We start from the raw sequence: 20,698 nt of genomic DNA, 5'->3' as shown, positions 1-20,698 counted from the left end.
TAGAATGTATTCTTGCTACATCATAATATTTATATTCATGTTTTATTAAGAATCTAATAAAATCTAAAAGTACATATTTATCTAACAATCCAAAAACTTTACTCTGACCAAAAGAAGAAGACAAGGCTTCAAGATTCCTTCCTCAACTGACAATATATACATGACGAACCTCCCATTTGGACAGGTTTAAAAGCGGCTTTTCTCTAAAAACTATCTAAGCGGGTGGCTTTTGGTCCCGTATTCTAGTAATTTTTAGCTAGCTGAGGAAGTAGTTGTGGCTAAAATGGACTAAAAACTAAGAAATAGACTGAGATGAGTTTTTCTAGTTTTTATTATGCTGAGAAACTAAATATTTATTATAAAAATTGAAACAAAGTGCACAACCACGCAGGTTCCATTCATTGAGCAGGCACGTATACATGTTCTCCAACAACCCCCCTCAGCCCGGACGTTCCCAAATGTGCAGGCTGTGCTTGAAATCATGAAATAGAACTGACGGATGGCCTTTAGTAAATATGTCGGCGAACTGCAGTGCAGATGGAACATGAAAAACCTTGACCTCACCAAGAGCCACCTTGTCTCGGACGAAATGAAGGTCAAGTTCCACATGTTTTGTTCGTTGATGCTGCACTGGATTTGTAGACATATACATGGCGCTCACATTATCACAAAACACGACAGTCGCTCAAGGAGGAGGCCGATGGAGTTCCTGCAGGAGCTGTCGTATCCAGCAGGCTTCTGAAACGGCATTGGCAATGCCCCTGTATTCCGCCTCAGCGCTTGAATGAGATACCGTGGCGTGTCGCTTAGACGACCATGAGACCAAATTGTCACTGTAGAAAACACAAAACCCCAAAGTCGAGCGCCTTGTGTCCGGGCAGCCGGCCCAATCAGCGTCCGAATAAGCCATGAGGTCTGAGGAAGCAGAGCGCAAGAGGTGCAGGCCATGCTGAGTGGTACCGCGAACATAACGCAAGATTCTTTTGATGAGCTGCAGGTGCGGTTCACGTGGAGCATGCATAAATAAGCACGCCTGTTGCACAGCGTAGGTGATGTCAGGGCGTGTCAAGGTCAAGTATTGTAATGTGCCGGCAATGCTATGGTATTCAGTTGGGTTGCTAAGAAGGGTTCCCTCGGTGGCTGACAGTTTGGCTCTGGTGTCAATGGGGGTGCTGACATGATTGCAGTTTGACATGTGAGCACGCTCAAGGATGTCATGGGCGTACTGTTCTTGGCAGAGGAATAAGCCATTGGCAGTCGGAGTGACATGAATGCCGAGGAAATGCTCTAACGTGCCAAGATCACTCATGGAGAATTCCTGACATAGACGAGAGATGATTGTGTGCAAGAAGGAGGTGGAGCTGGCTGTCAAAATGATATCATCCACATATAAGAGCAAGTAAGCTGTGTAAGTGGGTGTGTGAAGAATAAAAAGGGATGTATCAACTCGTGATGCGCAGAAGCCAAGTGTGTGAATGAAGTTTTTGAACCGCAAAAACCAGGTGCGAGGAGCCTATTTAAGGCCGTAAAGGGATTTATTCAGCTTGCACACATGGGTAGGATGCGAGGTGTCAACAAAACCAGAAGGTTGAACACAATAGATGGTTTTGGAAAGATTACCGTGGAGAAAAGCATTTTTGACGTCGAGTTGATGAATGGACCATGAAGAGGAGGTGGCAATGCTTAGAACAACTCGAATTGTGGCCGGCTTGATGACCGGACTTAAGGTTTCATCATAGTCGACTCCGTGTTCTTGTGTGAATCCACGTACTACCCAGCGAGCCTTGTAGCGTGCCAGTGAGCCATCAGGGTTGAATTTGTGTCAAAAAATCCATTTGCCGGTCACCACATTGACACCTGCAGGTGGGGGAACAAGACACCAAGTATTGTTCGACATCAATGCATTATATTCCTCGAACATTGCTTTGTGCCAATTGGGGTCTTTGAGGGCAACACGATAGGTGGAAGGAAGGGGAGAAATGGTTTCTATGGTGTGGAGGTTCATAAGATTGCGTGGACGCTTAATTCCCTGCTTGGCTCGAGTAATCATAGGATGCTGTGTAGGATTTTGGGGTTGCACGGAGCGTGATGGCGCGGGAACAGGTGCGAGTGAGACAGATGGTTTGTGCTGGAGCAGGTCCGCCGGTGCAGGACTACATGGCACAATGGGATGGGGGGAAACCGGATCGACCGGCGCGACAGGAGGGGGTGAGGCCAGTGCGACGGGCTCGGTGGAAGGCAATGCTGGCTCGACGGGATTGGCAGAGGCGTGATCAGAGGGGATCCCGGGGTACGAGGTTGGAAGAGGGGGCCCTGGAAGCAATCCCGAAGGGGATGCGCTGGTATCGCGTGTGGCGACAGGATCAGGAGGCCCAGCTGTGGCTAGCGGAAAGGAGTGTTTGTTGAAAACAACGTGACGTGAAATTATGATGCGTCGTGAGCTGAGATCCATACACTTGTATCCCTTGTGTTCAGGCGGATAACCCAAGAAGAGGCATGGTGTGGATCGGGGGGCAAGTTTGTGAGGTGTGGAAGAAGCAAGGTTTGGGTAACAGAGGCATCCAAAAACTTGGAGATGGGAGTAATCTGGAGGTTGGCCGAACAGCATGTGATAAGGCATTAAGAACTGGAGGGGTTTGCAAGGGCGACGGTTAATGAGGTAAGTGGCCGTATGCAGGGCGTCCACCCAAAATTTCGGAGGAAGGTGGGCTTGGAAGAGTAAGGTGCGGAGGACGTCGTTGATAGTTCGAATAGAGTGTTCGGCCTTCCCATTTTGGGAAGAGGTATAGGGGCAGGAAAGGCGGTAGGTGATGCCCTTAGTTGTGAAGAAAGAGCAGAGAGTAGAATTGTCAAATTCTTTCCCATTGTCGCATTGGAAGGACTGAATGCTAATGTGGAATTGGTTGAGAATGAGCGCATAGAAGGTTTGTAGTGTAGTGATGGCGTCTGACTTCTAGCGAAGGGGAAAGGTCCACAAATAATGGGAATAATCATCAAGAAGCACAAGATAATATTTAAAGCCAGTAAAACTCTCAATTGGAGAAGTCCAGAGGTCACAATGCATAATTTGGAAAGGAAAATAAGTGATTGAAGTAGAAGTGGAAAAGGGCAATCGCACATGACGCCCTTTTTGACAAGCATCACATACGTGACAGTCTTTATTGCGGCTAGAAACTGAAAATTGAGATAGAATGCTATCTAAGCAGTGGTGACCGGGATGCCCGAGACGACGATGCCACAGTGTGGAGGTAGAGGCGGTGAGTGCCGTCGAGGAAGGAAGCTGCCGAGGACTGAAAGGGTAGAGGTCACCATGGCTACTGGACCTCATAACCACTTTCCTGCTGTGAAGATCCTTGATAGAAAAGCCAAAAGGATCAAATTTCAATAGAACAAGAATTATCTTTAGTAAACTTGCGCACCGAAATAAGATTCTTGATTAATTGTGGTGTGTGGAGAACCCGAGAGAGGTTAAACGTGGCATGAGGTGTAGACAGATGAACAGAGCCGGTGCCAAGAATAGGAAGGGTAGACCCATTGCCAACGACAATATGAGAGGAATTAGGCACTGATGAGGGACAATAGTTGGGCATGTTACCTGCATCGCCGGATATGTGGGCACTGGCTCCGGTATCCATGTACCACTCCTGTTGAGAAGAGGTCTGAGGGAGAGCAGCAGCTTGCAGGGCCTGGAGAAGACCAGTCATGTCGAAGGAGGGAGCAGCTGGCGGCGCAAGCTGAGTCGTAGGCTGCACGAAGCCAGCGTTGTAGGCCTGCCCGACGGGAGGCCGGGATCCAAGGACACCGGGTCCAGTAGCACCGGTCCACGGCGAGCGCCACGCGGAGGCTGACGTGAGCCAGGACGCAACCCACGGCGGAATTTGATGCATCCAGGCCGGGTGGCCGTTCTGGCCACGACCGTTGACGGTGCCGCGGCCACCGCGTCCGCGCCCCCTACCGCGAGGCCCGCCGTGGCCGCGCGGAGACGAGTAGGACGAGCCGCGGTCAGGTGCTTGGCGCGGAGTGGGCGCGTTGGTGGAGGCGTTGGTTGTGTCGGTGTTGGTGAGCGTCGTCTCTTGCGTTGGGGCGGGCGAGGAGGCAAGAGTGTTCTCGGTGACGATGAGCTGATCCCGGGCCTCCATGAACGTGGGGAAGGAAGGCATGGCCGGCAGCAGCTGGCGAAGCACATGGTACTTCGGGTTGAGCCCACGGATCAGCTGGTGGACGAGGGCGCGATCCCGCACAGGTTGATCACAGTCTGCAAGGGCGTCTGCAAGGGTCTTCAGGCGGTGACAATAAGCATCAGCGGACATGTCACCTTGAGAGAGGTTGTGTAGCTCCTGTTCAAGTTGGACGGCACGACTGGACTTGTTGCCGAGGAAGAAAGCGCCGATCTTGGTCCAGACGCCGTGCGCGGTGATGTCGTCGTCCATCACCATGTCGAGGAGGTCATCGGTGAGGGTGGCATGCAACCACATGAGGACGGTTAAGTCCTCTTGGAGCTAGACTGGATCATCAAGGTGAGACTCGGAGCTGTCGACGTGGTGGCGAAGATTGAAGCGCCCGAGCACAACGAGGAATAGGCGCTTCCAGCGACGGTAAGAGGTGGACAGCATGTCAAGGCGAATATTGACAAGGCTCGTGATGTTCACGGACTGAGCAGCACTGGCAATGGAGGAGGAGACAGTGCTGGACGTCGTGGAGGAGGACATGGCGGCGACTGTGGCGCTCTCGGTGGAGGACATGGTGTCCGACATGAGGGAGGGAAGCGGTAGGCAGAAAAGAGGAAGGATCTCACGCCGCTCTGATTACCATGAAACAAAGTGCACAACCACACAGGTTCCATTCATTGAGCAGGCACGTATACATGTTCTCCAATAAAAATTAACAATTAAAATTTAACGGACACATCCGCTTACTAAACTTATCAGAAGCTCTGAACCATATCCTATTTAAACTGGGCCAAAGACAGATCTATCTAAACTGGGCCGAAGACAGATCGATGGATAGATAGATATTGCATATTGGGGGCAGGTGACACTTGAGGCTCAAATCACTGAATACATCGATGGCTGGTTCGCTGATACTTGCATATATACATCGTACTCGGTCGGTCCTACACCGGCCGGCCGTGTCGCTCACAAGCTCAGCAGGCTAGCTAGCTGCGGCGAGCTACCTGGTGGTCAGCATGCATTTGGCGGCGTCATGTGGCTGCTGCACTCGCGCTCGCCGTCGCCGAGGTGCACCCGTGCGGGGTGACGAGCAAGCTAGCTAGTACCGGCGGAAGCTGGGAGGCCTCCGAGGACATGTCGCTCGACGCAACGCGCCGCAGCAGGTGCACATCACGCTGGGGGACCAGGCAGGCACCGCCATGACCGTGTCCTTCCTGGGTCACCGTGGAGGACGTCGGGAACAGCACCGTCATGTACGGCCACGCCAAGGACAAGCTCGACCTCGCCGCCGTGGGCACCACACGCGCTACAAGTACGACAACTACACCTCCGGAGTCATCCACCACTGCACGCTCACCAATCTCGAGGTAGAGATTCTGTGCCTTGACTGGTGCTTTAATTTAATTTTCGCTCCTGCCTGATCGATGGGACCGAGTACAACGACGCGATGCGCTTGGGCGACACAGTGCGGACCTTGTGGTTCACGACGCCTCCCAAGCCTGGCTGGGCCTGATGTCTGGGCACTCCCACATCGGCGACCTGCGGGCTGGGGCAGACGCCCGACCGCCGGGACAAGTATCAATCATGTCCAAGCTCCACCTGAACCTATCACCCGTAAAAATGTGCAAATTTTCAAAATGGTCTGCAACCGGCCCAGCCCAGCTATGCATGGTGGTGTCTTTGCTCCAACGATCACTACCGAACTGATTCGATTGGATTCGATCTGAATGAATTCAACCTTTACGTCTCTCAACCCTGAACAGTACGTGAATCGAATCGATCCTTTTTCCATCATTGTTCAAGTGGAATTTCGCAGAGGAAGATAGAGGAAAAAGGGAACAAAGATACGCATGGACCCATCATAAAAAGATCCATCTTTTCGGCTCCATCGACCGGTGCTCTTTATCTCCTTTTTCAGCCGTGGAAATTGCCACAAGTCCACTCTCAAGATGCTTTGGTGGTGAAATTGGCGACATGGGAATCTCCTGCGGCTTGTCCGGCCAAAAACATTCATTCAGCGAGACAGACTTAGGATTTCTAAAAAAGAAATGAATTACAGTCCAGACTCGGCTCGTTCCTGAAAACATTCGTTCATCTAGTCAATGCCTGTGCTTCCAATTCATATCTAGCAAAGTATATATGCTCTAGTCAAGTCGATGGCGACATGACGTGAGGATGAGATGCGCGAGGAATATCAGAATATGCTTGCCAAAATGGTTTGGTTGGTCGCACAAGCTAGATAGACTCTCCATTGAATGGATCCATCAAATTATTGAAGCCAACTTGTGACCTCTCTGAGGTTGCCTCCTCCTCTTCTTGTTCTTCTTCTTTGCCATGCATGCATCATGTGACAGCCTGATGATGCCCGGTCAAGCACGACAAGGACTTCCATACAACCAGCCTCTGCATTCATTCACGACTCCTTGTCCTCGAGGTTGACAAGCTTGCCAATCGATCATTGGAGCCAAGAAACATGTAACAGATATCCTACTCCTACCTTTCGTTCAGAAAAAAAACGAAAAGATGAGAGCAAACAAGGTGATATGCCTCTTGTATCGTATGCATGGTTTACACGTCAATTCTTTTTTTTTAAAGGGTGACTTTATTAGATCAAGTGAAACACAAACATTATAAATACGAACATGGGATGAAAGAAAACATAAAGAAACAACACAAACCCTATTATCAACACCCCGAGCTTCATCTCCGATTCACCATCGCCAAACATGCTCGAAGGAACCAGAGCCGAACTCTGTACTAACGAGAAAGGGCCATTAAAGACCATTGGATTTTTCGCAACCACCAAGAGTAACATCCTGCAACTAGGATGCATTGAGAGCGGTGAATCCATCGGACAAGCTCGCCAGCTAGAAAGGAACTCGGCGCCGTCAAACACGCCGATGACTCGGAAAGGAGAACAGATGCCTCTGACGAGCATATCGTCGACTCGGACTTGAAGCTCGCATCCCTTTATAGAGATGCAGCACAACAAACATACATACATAAACACATACACATACCCTTCTTTCAAAACACAACAAACAGATACAAACACTTCAACTACGAACCTAACTACCAAGCTACATAGTAGATAAACTAACCTAACGGCCGGAGGGCCAGGCCACCCTCCAGCTCCAACGTCGGGAGACTATCGGAGGGGAGAGGGCCACCAAGTCACCGAATTGCCTCGAAGTTGCCTCGAGTCGCCTCTCTGAGTCGCTCCTAGTCTCTCGAGAGCTTTGTTTACATGTCAATTCCTAAATGATGGTCCAGAATTTGTAAGGCTAGCATGCATCTAGTATGATCTCAAATCTTTTTTTAAGCAAACTAGTAGTAGGGGGGAAAGCCAAAAAGCTGAAAAAGAACAGGTCTTTATGCCACCATTCCTTTGCCACAAGTTGTGATCTCCTTTTGTTCATGTCCACCGGTCCTTCAAGATCTATGCTATGAGTAGGTTAGGTCAGTATTTGCTAGCCTAAGTTGACGAGGCCGATTACGAGTATCTGTTGAGTTGTTGCATGTATGAGCCAGTTCATACGAAGCTTGAACTAACAAGAAAATATGGACAATATAGTTCGGTCATATTACCTCCTCACCCAACGGAAACATCTCAGTCATCTTATCACCATCACTGTTGTGGTTACTTTAGATTGGTCAAACTAGGGGCGGGCAAAAAAACTACAAACCAAACAGATAAACCAAAACCGAACCAATTTAATCATTTTGTGGTTTATTTTGTTTTTGGTTTATTGTTCGGTTTCTAAAATCATTTTGTTTGTTTTTTGGTTTATTGTTCGCTTTTTAGCTTTTAGAAAATGAATTAACCTAATAAATTGAACTTATAGTGACAATCATTGTCATTGAACTTCTTATTTCCTAAGTGTGAGGTTATTTGAGTTAGAGTGTTGAATTTATTGTGAATTTGTGATGTTGTACGTGTGTATCTGTATTATAATGCTCTGTGCTTTTGTGACTTTGCTCCTTTATATTATTAGACTATTTAAAATTGATGCGTAACAAAATATTGTGGTTAATTAGGTTTATTTTCTATGTTTTCTTCGGTTTGTTCAGTTTCCAATTTTCAAAAACTAAAATTAAAAAACAAACAAATTGGACCGAGATAACCGCATAATATTATAAATTCATGTATACGAGCGAATGGCTCACTGGCAGGATGCACGAGCACTGTAAAAGATAGGGAAAACGTGGTTACCAAACTCGGTTCACCACGGGTACATGTTATATAGTGGCAAAAGCCGATAGGATTACACCAAGGCTGTTGTGTTTGGTTGGTTTGTTGTACAACTTGGTTGAGAAGGAATCTATCTCTAACTCTATCTCTAGAACAATCCAACCGAACCACCAACAGCATTATCACATGTTACAAGGAGAATCTCAACTATTTCTAACAGCCCCTCTCAATCTAAACTTTTCTTGCCTTGAAGATTTAGATTGCCTCGAAAGTTTTCAAACTTGCGGACTGGTAATGCCTTTGTAAAACCGTCAGCTAGCTGATCTCCAGAAGGTATCAACCGTATCTGTAGTTGCTTGTTTGTGACTCTCTCACAAACAAAGTGGAAATCAATTTCTATATGCTTTGCTCTAGCATGAAACACTGGGTTGGCAGATAAATAAGTTGCTCCTAAATTATCACACCATAAACAAGGAGGCTGCTGCAAATGTATTCCAAGTTCCTTCAACAAAGATTCTAGCCAAATTACCTCAGCTGTTGCATTTGCCATAGATTTATATTCTGCTTCGGTACTTGACCGAGACACCGTTGCTTGTTTCCTAGCACTCCAAGAGATAAGATTAGCACCAAAGAAAATAGCAAAGCCTCCAGTGGATCTTCTATCATCAATACTTCCAGCCCAGTCAGCGTCAGAGAAAGCACTAATCAACATTGAACTAGATTTCTGCAGCTTTAAGCCTATACCAATCGTGTGCTTCACATACCTCAATATTATCTTAACAGCAGTCCAATGAACCGTGGTAGTAGAGTGTAAAAATTGACACACCTTGTTTACCGAATATGCCAGATCGGGTCTTGTGAGAGTAAGGTATTGGAGTGCACCAACTATACTCCCGTATCTCGTGTTGTCTTCAGAATCGAGCGCTGTTCCTTCATGACACGACAGCTTTTCTGTAGATGACAACGGTGTGGGAGATGGCTTACAATTCTTCATGCCAACACGAGAAAGAATTTCCCTTGCATATTTTTCTTGTGACAACAATATGCCATCCTTTTCTTTGCGCACTTCAATACCTAGAAAGTAGTGTAACTCTCCAAGATCCTTCAAGGCAAAGTCCTTCTTGAGATCTCTAAGTAAAGCTGCAATTGCATCTTGAGAGGAGCTAGTAACAATTATATCATCAACATATATTAACATAAATATTGTCACATGTCCCTTTTGATATATAAAGAGTGATGTATCTGACTTTGAAGTCTTAAAACCAAGATCAATGAGTTTAGAGCTCAACCTAGAATACCAGGCCCTTGGCGCTTGCTTCAATCCATATATGGCCTTGTCAAGCTTGCACACAAGAAGTGGTGCATCTGCACTCTCAAAACCTGGAGGTTGTCTCATATATACCTCTTCTTCCAGAACACCATGAAGGAACGTGTTCTGTACATCTAGTTGCCTAAGGCACCATCCTCTAGACACTGCAATAGACAAAACAAGCCTGACAGTAGCAATTTTCACTACAGGACTAAAGGTGTCCTCATAATCAATGTCATACCGTTGTTTAAAACCTTTCGCTACTAGCCGGGCTTTGTACCTGTCAATAGTCCCATCTGCCTTTCTTTTAATCTTAAATACCCATTTGCAATCAATGAGATTTTTACCTTCTTTCTCAGGAACAAGATGCCAAGTATGATTCTTTAACAAAGCTTGATATTCATCTTCCATGGCTTTCTTCCACTTTGGATCACCAAAAGCTTCTTGTATATTCTCCGGTTCTCCTGTCGCACAAAAGTTTCCATACCTAATTATCCCATCATGAAATTTTTTGGGCTTCACAATACCACCCTGCAGTCGTGTCCTCGGTCTCTGAATCTCAGGTGGAACCTGGACCTCAGCATCTGGATTGCTTGGACCAGGCGCTGGAGAAGACGGAGGAACAAGCGGAGTAGTCTGCGTGGCCGCACCCGATCCAGAACTCGGTGTAGAAGATCCGCCTGCCGCAGGAGACAATCGCCTGGTCGGCGCGCTGTGATTCGTCGAAGCAGGGCCAGGGGGCACTAGCGCGGTCGGGGGCGCAGGTCCATCCCCCCCACGCATCGAGTCGGGGCTGGTTCCCGTACGCCCGACAGACGCCGAGTCCGTGCGGCCGCCGTCAGGAGCCGTATCCTCCTGGGATCGCGCGCCTGACACCGCAGGGGAATCAGTAGGGCGATCTTCATCGGATCCACCACCGGGATTTGCTGCGGCCGGAGGGAAGAACATACCGCTAGAGCTGTGTGAACCATTTGAGGCCGAATTTTCTTGTAAATTTTCCTGCACATCATCAATCTCAACAGCAGGATTAGTAAATATTGGATTAGTACTATCTACACCCCCTGTAGCGAGGAGATTTTGTGGAAGAAGAAGAATCTCCTTGCGAAGAAGAGCTCCTGCATTAGGATGGAGTTGAGCGAAAGGAAAAATTGTTTCATCGAAAACAACATCACGAGAGATGTAGACTCAGCCTGTAGATGGTTCAAGACACTTGAAACCTTTGTGCATGGCGCTGTAGCCAAGAAAAACACATCGCGTGGACCTAAAAGCGAGCTTCCTATTGTTGTAGGGTCTCAAGTTTGGCCACACCGCACATCCAAACACTCTCAAGGAGTTATAATCTGGTTTCTCTTTGAGAAGGCGTTCAGCAGGAGTTTGATACTTGATCACACGGCTAGGGAGGAGATTAATAAGGTATGTTGCTGTGAGAAACGCCTCGTCCCAAAATTTTAGAGGCATGGAGGCATTTGCAAGGAGAGCCAAACCAACCTCTATTATATGGCGGTGTTTGCACTCGGCTGCTCCGTTTTGTTGGTGAGCATGAGGACAAGAGACTCTATGCGAGATGCCTATCTTTTGAAAGAAGGAATTTAACCCTTGATACTCACCCCCCCCCCCCCCCCCAATCCGTTTGCATAGAGAGAATTTTTCTATTGAACTTTCTTTCAACAAGGTTTTGAAAGTTATGAAAAACTTGGAAGACCTCTGATTTCTTTTTCAGAAGATATATTCAAGTGTATTTACTGTAGTCGTCAATAAAACTAACATAGTAAGAGTGACAACCTACAGATAAAGGAGCCGGACCCCAAACATCCGAAAAAATTAAATCAAGAGGACTTGTAGATATGTTGGTTGATATAGAATAAGGTAGCTGATGGCTCTTGGCCATTTGACAGGAATCACAAATAGACTCTTTATTCTCACTACTAATGAAAGAAAGTTTATTCTCTCTAAGAACACGATCTACGATAGGAGAGGCAGGGTGACCTAGACGGCTATGCCATCTTGAGGATGACGGTTTATTGACTCCATGGGCCTGCTTCCTTGCGTCCTCTTCTACTGGCCGGGACGTCAAGGGATACAAGCCACCTTTGCATCTACCCTGATGGAGGATTCTTCTCGTTTCCTGATCCTTGATAAGAAGGAAATTAGGATGGAATTCAAGAAACACGTTATTATCAGAGGTTACACGATGAACGGAAGCAAGATTTTTTGTTGCACTAGGAACATGAAGGACATTATCAAGGTGTAAATTTCTAACAGGGGTATGTAAAATAGTACTACCAATATTACTAATTTTCATACCTGCACCGCTTGCGGTGTGCACTTGATCACGTCCATTATAGCGGTCACGAACAGATAGCTTCTCTAGATCTCCAGTGATATTATCCGAAGCACCACTATCCATGTACCAATTGGTGTCTACTCCATAGCCCACGGTTGCTGCTCCTGCTGTCTTGTCATTTGGCTGCTCCTCATCTTCATCATATCTATACCAGCAGATTGACGCCTCATGACCGACCTTCTTGCAGATCTAACAAGTGGGCTTGGAATTGGACTTTTGGCCTCCTTGCTTGGAGGATCCTCCTCCACCAGAGTTGTTGCTGCGTTGTGGTCCGTCTCTACCACGACCGCGCCCCCGGTAACTGCCACGACCGCGAGAGCCACCGCGCCCACGATTTGCAGCATTAGCCGAGGAGTTGTACTGTCCTCCTCCTCCTTGATTATCCTGGTACAACTCCAAGCGCGCATCATATGCCAATAATTGGGCATAGAGCTCATCCAAGGAAGTCGGATCAGCTCGCCCAAGAACAGAAGACACAAAAGGGTTGTACTCGTAATCAAGGCCATTCAAGATCTGATTTACAACTTCCTCATCATCTATAATCTTACCAACTGCAGCAAGCTCGTCCTTGATCCCGATCATCTTGGTGAAGTAAGCCGATGTAGACATGGATCCCTTCTTGAGGTTGGCGAGTTGCATGCGCAGATTGGACACCCGCGCCCTGGAGTGCGCAGAGAACATGTTCTCAAGCGCCTTCCAGAGATCGGCCGACGACTCCAGTGTGGCGACTTGCGCCAGGACGTCTTTGGCGACCGAGTTGATCAGGTAGCCTAGAAGCTGCTGATCTTTGGCCAGCCATCTGTCGTACTCCGGATTGGGTACGACGACTTTCTTCTTTGCAGCATCTTCCTCTTCGATGGTCTTGAGAGGTGCTGGAGATTTTCCTTCAAGGATGCCCATGAGTTGGGCTCCACGGATGGCTGGGAGCACTTGCGCCTTCCAGAGGCGAAAGTTGTCCCTGGTCAATTTTTCAGAGACCGGGGGACCAAGGGTTGGCGGGGTGTAGCTGGATGATGACGCCATTGGCGACTAGGGATGGAAGGTAGATGTATTAGGAAGAAGATGCTCTGATTACCATGTAAAAGATAGGGAAAACGTGGTTACCAAACTCGGTTCACCACGGGTACATGTTATATAGTGGCAAAAGCCGATAGGATTACACCAAGGCTGTTGTGTTTGGTTGGTTTGTTGTACAACTTGGTTGAGAATAAATCTATCTCTAACTCTATCTCTAAAACAATCCAACCGAACCACCAACAGCATTATCACATGTTACAAGAAGAATCTCAACTATTTCTAACAAGCACAACCTTACCGATCCGGAGTTCAACCTGGAGCGCAACTCCACTTAAAACCTGCAATATAAACCTCGGAAAGTGGACCTGGCTGTAAAAATAATAACTGCACAAAATCACAAATTCATTCAACACTCTAACCGAGTGCCCATCCCTATGTCAAATTGGCCCACCCTATGCCGTGCGCGCCCACACGGCAGGACGGCGATGCATTTGTCCGGCCTCGTGAGAACCCGTCACGGACGCAATATTCTTCTTCCCAACGAGTCCAAAACTAATTTCAAAGTCAACCTCTAAGTCCTTAATCAAATGTATGCGCACACTGATCTCCACGTCAATTAAGTACGGAGTTTAAAAGTCTTGTAAGCACAGCACAATTCATGGAATATTCTGCGAACGCGCTCTCGCACCAGTGCTTGCTCTGTAAATAGATTTTTTCTGAAAAGCTTTGAGCATTTGTGGACTATAACAGGAGAACCAGAAACTTCATAATTATTTTCAATAGATATGTACATATAGATTATAGATCTAGCGTATGCTTTAGAGTATATGGGTATACATGTTTAAACCCAAAAAAGCAGTGTCTGTTTAACTCTGAAGGGATCTATTTAAACAACTCTGCATCTCCATTGCAGTGCAGACTGTGTTTCTGAAGTCGTTGGGGGAGAAAACAGAGAAGCAGAGTAGTGCAAGCAACATGTTGCGGGCTCGCCGGCGCCTGAGCCTCGTGGCGCTCGCCATGCTCCTGGCCGCCACGGTGACGAGCGCCGTTGCTGGGGTGACGAGTGAGTACCGGCGGAAGCTGGAGGCCACGGTGGATATGCCGCTGGACGCCGACGTCTTCCGCGTGCCGCTGGGGTACAATGCTCCTCAGCAGGTCCTGGCTTCCCGTCCAGCTCCGTCCGTCTCTGCTTCTCCATCGACGATCTTTACCCTGCTCTGCTAGTGCTGAAAAAAGGTTTCTTTTTTTTCTTCTTCTTTTTGCTTGCTCCTTGGGATCATCAGGTGCACATCACGGTGGGCGACCAGACGGGCAAGGCGATGATCGTGTCGTGGGTGACGGAGAACGAGCTGGGCAACAGCACGGTGATGTACGGCGGCGCGCCGGACAAACTGGAGTTCCATGCGCAGGGCACGCACACGCGCTACGACTACTTCAACTACACCTCGGGGTTCATCCACCACTGCACCCTCGGGAACCTCAAGGTACTACTCTACACTGATTCACAGGAAGCATTAAGCAGAGAAATCATGCTAATGGCCGGCATGGCACCATTCTTCTTCTTCTTCGCAGCATAGCACCAAGTACTACTACGCAATGGGGTTCGGGCACACGGTGAGGACGTTCTGGTTCACCACCCCTCCCAGGCCGGGGCCTGATGTGCCGTTCAAGTTCGGACTCATAGGTAGGAGATGAACAGGTTCCCCCTTTCCCTTGCATTCTACTGAAAAAAAATGTTTCTTCATGCGCCTCTTCTTCTTCTTTATTTTTTGAGCGATCCAATGCATCATTTCGCCTTCATTAGCATACTCTGCAGTGTACAGACAAACGGTTTGAGATAATCTAGGTTCTAGGAGAAGACAAGACAAGATTGTGGTTGTTAGCATCCGATGCCAATACCCCAATTATTTATTTTTTAATAATAAAAGTACAACTTAGGGCGGCATGTGCACCAACAAGAGTGCCCCCATTGTTATGCCCCGTGATGATTTTATCTGCAAAATAAATCAGGCACTGAACTAGTCATGCCAACTGTTGCCATCTGCTCGTCAACTTCAGAGTACTAACAAAGTCTGAAAGTCATAGCCCTGCCGTGTTGACCAGGGATCGATACAGAAAACTTTTTTGTTCAAAATTAAACTATGTTTTTTGGTTTCCCTAAAGAAAAAGAAGAAGAAGAAAAAGAATGTTCAAAATTGATAACGGAATAGAATGGTGCAGGTGACCTTGGGCAGACGTTCGACTCGAACAGCACCCTGTCGCACTACGAGGCGAACGGCGGCGACGCCGTGCTCTTCCTGGGCGACCTCTCCTACGCCGACAACCACCCGCTGCACGACAACAACCGGTGGGACACGTGGGCCCGCTTCGTCGAGCGTAGCGTCGCCTACCAGCCCTGGATCTGGACGGCCGGCAACCACGAGCTGGACTTCGCCCCGGAGCTCGGCGAGAACGCGCCCTTCAAGCCCTTCACCCACCGCTACCCGACCCCGTACCGCGCCGCCGGCAGCACCGAGCCGTTCTGGTACTCGGTCAAGATCGCCTCCGCGCACGTCATCGTGCTGGCCTCCTACTCCGCCTACGGCAAGTACACGCCGCAGTGGATGTGGCTGCAGGAGGAGCTCCAGCGCGTGGATCGGAAGGCCACGCCGTGGCTCGTCGTGCTCATGCACTCGCCCTGGTACAACAGCAACAGCTACCACTACATGGAGGGCGAGACGATGCGCGTGCAGTTCGAGAGCTGGCTGGTCGAAGCCAAGGCAGACCTCGTCCTCGCCGGCCACGTCCACGCCTACGAGCGCAGCCACCGTGTGTCCAACATCGAGTACGACATCGTCAACGGCAAGTCGACACCCGCCCGGAACACGAACGCGCCGGTCTACGTCACCATCGGCGACGGTGGGAACATCGAGGGCATCGCCAATAACTTCATGCGGCCGCAACCGAGCTACTCGGCGTTCCGGGAGGCCAGCTTCGGGCACGCCACCTTCGAGATCAAGAACCGGACGCACGCCTACTACGCGTGGCACCGCAACCACGACGGCGCCAAGGTCGTCGCCGACGGCGTCTGGTTCACCAACAGATACTGGATGTCCACCGACGACTCCAACTGATCGGACGGCGGTTCCTTTTTCTTCCCTGAGATCAACCAGTTGGTAACGATCTGTTTGGAAACCATTGACTCACCAAAATGGAACAAATAATCATGTGATGCATGGAGAGCCTCCCGACGACCACGTACGTGGATGCACGGCGAGAGCATAGCTCCCTTTTTTCCCAGAGTTGAAAGTATTTTGATGTCATTTGAAGCTCAAATTGAAAGTTTCTATGTGTCAAATTGAAAATTCCCACATTGAATGTTTAATCAAAAGTTTTACCCCCTAAACCTAAAGTTGTTTTGCATCAATCGGAAGTTTTCGGTGTCACACCCAGTTTTAAAGGAAACAACCAGATTTATTCCACATGTATGCCAGGATCAAGTTTTACATACATGCAGCGACATCATTAGTGATAACATAACTGTGTCTTAAATAACGTAAACATTCCTTACAAAAGGACCCGAAGGTCTGAAAGAAAATACTAATAAATCTTCAAATGGCAGCGGAACACCCATCCATCCACAGGCGTTGTCCGGGGGAAACACCAGCCTAGGACATGGTCTTCAATCAACGCCTTCTTCCTTCTAGAATTCAGCGTCCTCGCCCGAGACTTCCTCGAAGACTTCACCTTCTGAGCAGCATCCGAGGGTAGGGAAAAGGCAAGCGTGAGTACATAAAGTACTCAGCAAGTGGAGGAAAAATATGACATGCAGGCTATTGACAAGGAAAAGTCAACTTGGGGATTACTGCGACTATGCTCAGCTATACCAGACTCAAACAACCTAGCAACCTATTTACTATATTTTTATTCCAATAATTTAAGAACATAACTCATCGGATTTCATCCGACTACCAGACTCACCAGATATCCCATATCCGGCTACCGACTCATCGGGAGTACCACCACCCGACTACCCAAAACCAACCCTTAAGGTTCCCATCTAATCCTGAAGAAGTCCAAGCCGCTCTTGACCATGAGCACGGCTGATCGATCAGTTTATTTACTCTGCAGAGTTTGCATACTTTACCCACGAGTCATGATTCCTTTTTGCCTTACACTTCCGGGGTGTATGGCCGGGGTCTCACTACAAGGCTGTTACAAAGTATCTCCACATCTATAAGCACCCACTGAGGTTTCACCGCTAACAGGGATTCCATCCACTGCAAAGGCCCCCCTCTTGTGCCACTGAACCAACCATTGGTGCGTACTGAATGTGAAGAACACTAATTACTTAGCCAGGCCGTACCCATATAGGCCTCATGGTTGTGCTGTTTTGCCAGGTTACAGGCTCCAAGAACCGGTCCTTAGGATCCCACACAGGAACGTACACAAACCCTGCTGTGTAGCTCCACCACATACTAACCATCCAGTTGGGATCCCTAAATTCAAGTTACTACAAGATTATCAATTCTCCCAAGTCTTGTTTCATAGTTATTAATCAAAGTTCATAATAATTCTAATCCCTGACTGCAGTAGCATGACTACCCTTTTACATGACCCAAAAACCCCAAAAGAGGCTACAAGGAATGGTCACAAAAATTCTAGTAAACCCTATTCATGGGATTTCAAAACTAGACAAGCATGCAACTAAGGAAAAGTAAACTACAATGATCTATGGTGAAATCAAGGTGATCAAGGACACTTGCCTTCATAAGTTGGCTGCTCGGAATCTTGAAAAACTTGGTCCTGAAAGCTGGCACTCTGCTCTCCTCCTAAAGCCAAAGCACACACCGAAAAGCAATAACAAAACAGCTAAATACAACACACCAAATAGGAGAAACTAACTCTAAAAAGGCTATGAATGGAAAGTACACGCTGCTACGATCTCGGGAGCGCGAAAATCACCTAAATCGGAGTTCGTATGGAAAAGTTACACTAATTCTACTCTACAGGGACTTTTCTGAAAGATTGCATGGACTAAATTGTAAAAACAGAAAGTTCTAGGGGCTTATGTGCAAAGTTTAGGGACCTAAGCATAATTATCCTAAAATCCAGGGGCCTAATTGCAATTATCCTAAAGTCCAGGGGCCTAATTGCAATTTTTAGAACTATCTAAGGGCCTTTATGCAAAAATAGTGAAGCCTAGGGGTTTATCTGTAAATTTCCCTAATTTCAGAGAATAGGTGGAATTATTTTTATACTGAAAATCCTAATTAATGCGCAAGGCTGATGTCACAGGCTGACTGGGCAGCTGACTGGGCATCCAGGGCTGACTTGGCTCTGCCACGCAGGACAGGAACATCCACGTGGCGCGCTGACATGTCTTGACTGCTGACTGGATTAAAGAGGACACGTGGCGGCTTTCTACTGGTTTGCGAAAGGGTATTCTGTGATCTAATCGGGAGCGTTCAACAAAGATCCGACGGCTGAGGTTGATTGGGGGGGGGGGGGGGAACAGGCCGGCGGCGGTCGAAAAACGGCGGCGCCGCCTCGGACTTCGCCGGAAGATCGCTGGAGACCCGCTAACTAACGTTGCCGGCCGCCAAACTCTTCGGGAAAAAGTGCAACCGAATGGGGAGGGCACGGGGAAACTCACCGGAGGCTTGTCGACGGCCGAGGAGGTCTGGGCGGCGGTTGGCGACGACAATGGCGGACGGCGGCGCTCGAAACTCGACGGGGACCCGGCTGCGACGGCGGAGAGGCGAAATCGGCGGGCGCGGAAGCTTCCTGGGGGACATATGGTGCCGGAGGGGGGGTTAGTTGGCCGCGGGGAGCTTCGGGTGTTGCTAGCGACGGTGAAGGGCGGCGGCACTTACCGGCGAGCGGAGAGAACTCGGTTCCGATGGCGGAGGCACTTCGGCGAGTAGCAAAACGGGCTCCCCACATCTTGGCGAAGCTGGCGACGAGCTCAGACGCGAGGGGGACGGCTCAGGTGAGGCGAATTAGGCTCGGCGGCGGCTAGTGCTGCACGGGTTCTTCTCGGCAATGGGGCAGATGGAATCGAAACGACGGCGTTGCGGCTAAATAGGCGAGGGCGGGCGCGGGTGGTTGCGCAGGAGCAGCGCGGCGGATTCGGACTCGGCGCGCGGCAGCTGCGGGATTGGTTTGGATACGGGCGCGGGCGCGGCGCAGCGGGGAAGATAGCGCTGACAGGCGGGTCCCTCTGGTCAGCGGTGCGCGGGTGCGGCTGGGCCGAAAATCGGGCGGAGGCTTGGGTTGGGCCGGAGCAATTTAAGCGGGCGTCACATCGGGTCTAAACCAAAAGTTTTGAAAGCTTTGGGAGGTTGAGGAGGATGACACACAAAAGCTCTACGATGGATAGAGTTAGGTTGGGCAGGAGGAGGACGAAGAGCAAGTGAGGACGATGAAGATGGGAAGAGGTCTTGTGACAACCGCCAGTTTGAGCAGCAGAGGGTGACTCTCAAAAATCGAAATAGAGTCTCTCCAACACTATAAAAAATTATTTTTAAAGACGAGTGGTAACTCATTTTTATAGACGTTTAGCTCACTCGTCTGTGATCGAAGGTCTGTAAAAATGAATGATTTTCACAGATGCAAAAGAGATTGCCTGTGAAAATCTATTACCACATGCGATTCACTTAAGAAACCGTCTGTTTCTTAGCGAACCGTCTGTGAAAATTTTATTTCTACATGTGGTTTTTTAAGCAAACCGTCTGTGGTAATCGGTCCCCGAATCGATTTTTTTTTTACCCAAAAAAAAGCAATTTTTTTTTTTACCGACCAGGCACCCTCCGCGGTCACAAGTCACAAGTCACGCATTTTTTCACGTGAAACACGCGCGCTAAGCGGTTTTTGGCACTCAAACTCGAAACCTCTCAGCTCGCGCGAAACTTCCTCACTATCCCACCACAGAATTACTAATGATCTTACTGGTATATGTAATTCTTTTGATATCTTATATCTGAAACTTCAAACAATTATTTAAATCTTTAAATAACTTTAAATAAAAAAATACTAACTATAAATTTATAGATCTAGTTGAAGGCTACAATTTTCGTATAGAGTTTTACTCATCCGACTTATGAGGCGTCCACTCGAACGACACGCTGACGCATTATGAGGCGTCCAACGCCGACGCCGTGCTCTTCATCGGCGACCTCTCGTACGCCGACGACCACCCAGAACACGATAACACCTGCTGGGACACGTGGGGCCGCTTCACCGAGAGGGTCGTCGCGCACCAGCCGTGGATCTAGACCACCGGCAACCACGTGAACCAAAATAAACTTTCGAATGAGTTTATCTGATAATCATTGTCATCAATCTCTGCATCTTGAGGTTGTTATTTTTGCTTAAACGGCAACCGAATGCACGAAAAGTCTGCCTGCATGCATGCTGTGAGTTTGTTGCAAAACTCACTCTGGCTGTTATCACCCTCACGAGGTCCAGGGACTCCACAATTACGACAGACACAAATTTGAAACACAGTCGTAGCTCAGCACTTGTGATCTTCAGCTCCACAGGAGGTGGCCAGGGCTGTTGCCCAACTCTCTTCACTACAACACAGGACGAGCATTTCAACGATCCTCCTGCTTGAGGGTGATGAAGGGCTTCAACAGCAAGCATGGCAAGGACTCCGTAGGCACTAGAACACTCTTGGCTCCACA

At 48.4% G+C, this 20,698-nt stretch overlaps 2 protein-coding genes and 1 non-coding gene across 3 annotated transcripts; 1 reads left to right on the top strand and 2 right to left on the bottom strand.

Moving 5' to 3' along the window:
* Window positions 1-3,314: 3,314 nt before the first annotated feature.
* LOC133904649 (uncharacterized) lies at window positions 3,315-4,475 on the bottom strand. Its single transcript, XM_062346111.1, has 2 exons — window positions 3,596-4,475; window positions 3,315-3,352 (listed from the first exon to the last, which is right to left on the bottom strand). The coding sequence occupies exons 1-2, from the start codon at window positions 4,473-4,475 to the stop codon at window positions 3,315-3,317; spliced, it is 918 nt and encodes a 305-aa protein (XP_062202095.1).
* Window positions 4,476-12,418: 7,943 nt separating this feature from the next.
* Window positions 12,419-12,557, bottom strand: LOC133905613 (small nucleolar RNA Z247). Its single transcript, XR_009907664.1, has one exon. It is a non-coding gene; the product is annotated as a small nucleolar RNA Z247 (small nucleolar RNA).
* Window positions 12,558-13,718: 1,161 nt separating this feature from the next.
* On the top strand, window positions 13,719-16,346 carry LOC133904931 (purple acid phosphatase 2-like). Its single transcript, XM_062346583.1, has 5 exons — window positions 13,719-13,862; window positions 13,945-14,186; window positions 14,315-14,515; window positions 14,604-14,715; window positions 15,252-16,346. The coding sequence occupies exons 1-5, from the start codon at window positions 13,859-13,861 to the stop codon at window positions 16,142-16,144; spliced, it is 1,452 nt and encodes a 483-aa protein (XP_062202567.1). The 5' UTR covers window positions 13,719-13,858; the 3' UTR covers window positions 16,145-16,346.
* Window positions 16,347-20,698: the final 4,352 nt, after the last annotated feature.

Source organism: Phragmites australis, chromosome 22 (assembly GCF_958298935.1).
Source record: "Phragmites australis chromosome 22, lpPhrAust1.1, whole genome shotgun sequence".
Classification (NCBI taxonomy): Eukaryota; Viridiplantae; Streptophyta; class Magnoliopsida; order Poales; family Poaceae; genus Phragmites; species Phragmites australis.
This window is presented reverse-complemented; position numbering and strand designations above follow the sequence as displayed.

Coding starts and splice junctions, on each gene's coding strand:
- LOC133904649 (XM_062346111.1), bottom strand. CDS start 4,475: ATGTGGTTGCATGCCACCCTCACCGATGACCTCCTCGACATGGTGATG. Junction 3,353..3,595: donor CCACATATCCGGCGATGCAG/GTAACATGCCCA, acceptor TTTTCTATCAAG/GATCTTCACAGCAGGAAAGT.
- LOC133904931 (XM_062346583.1), top strand. Junction 14,187..14,314: donor GGTACAATGCTCCTCAGCAG/GTCCTGGCTTCC, acceptor TGGGATCATCAG/GTGCACATCACGGTGGGCGA. Junction 14,716..15,251: donor GTTCAAGTTCGGACTCATAG/GTAGGAGATGAA, acceptor AGAATGGTGCAG/GTGACCTTGGGCAGACGTTC.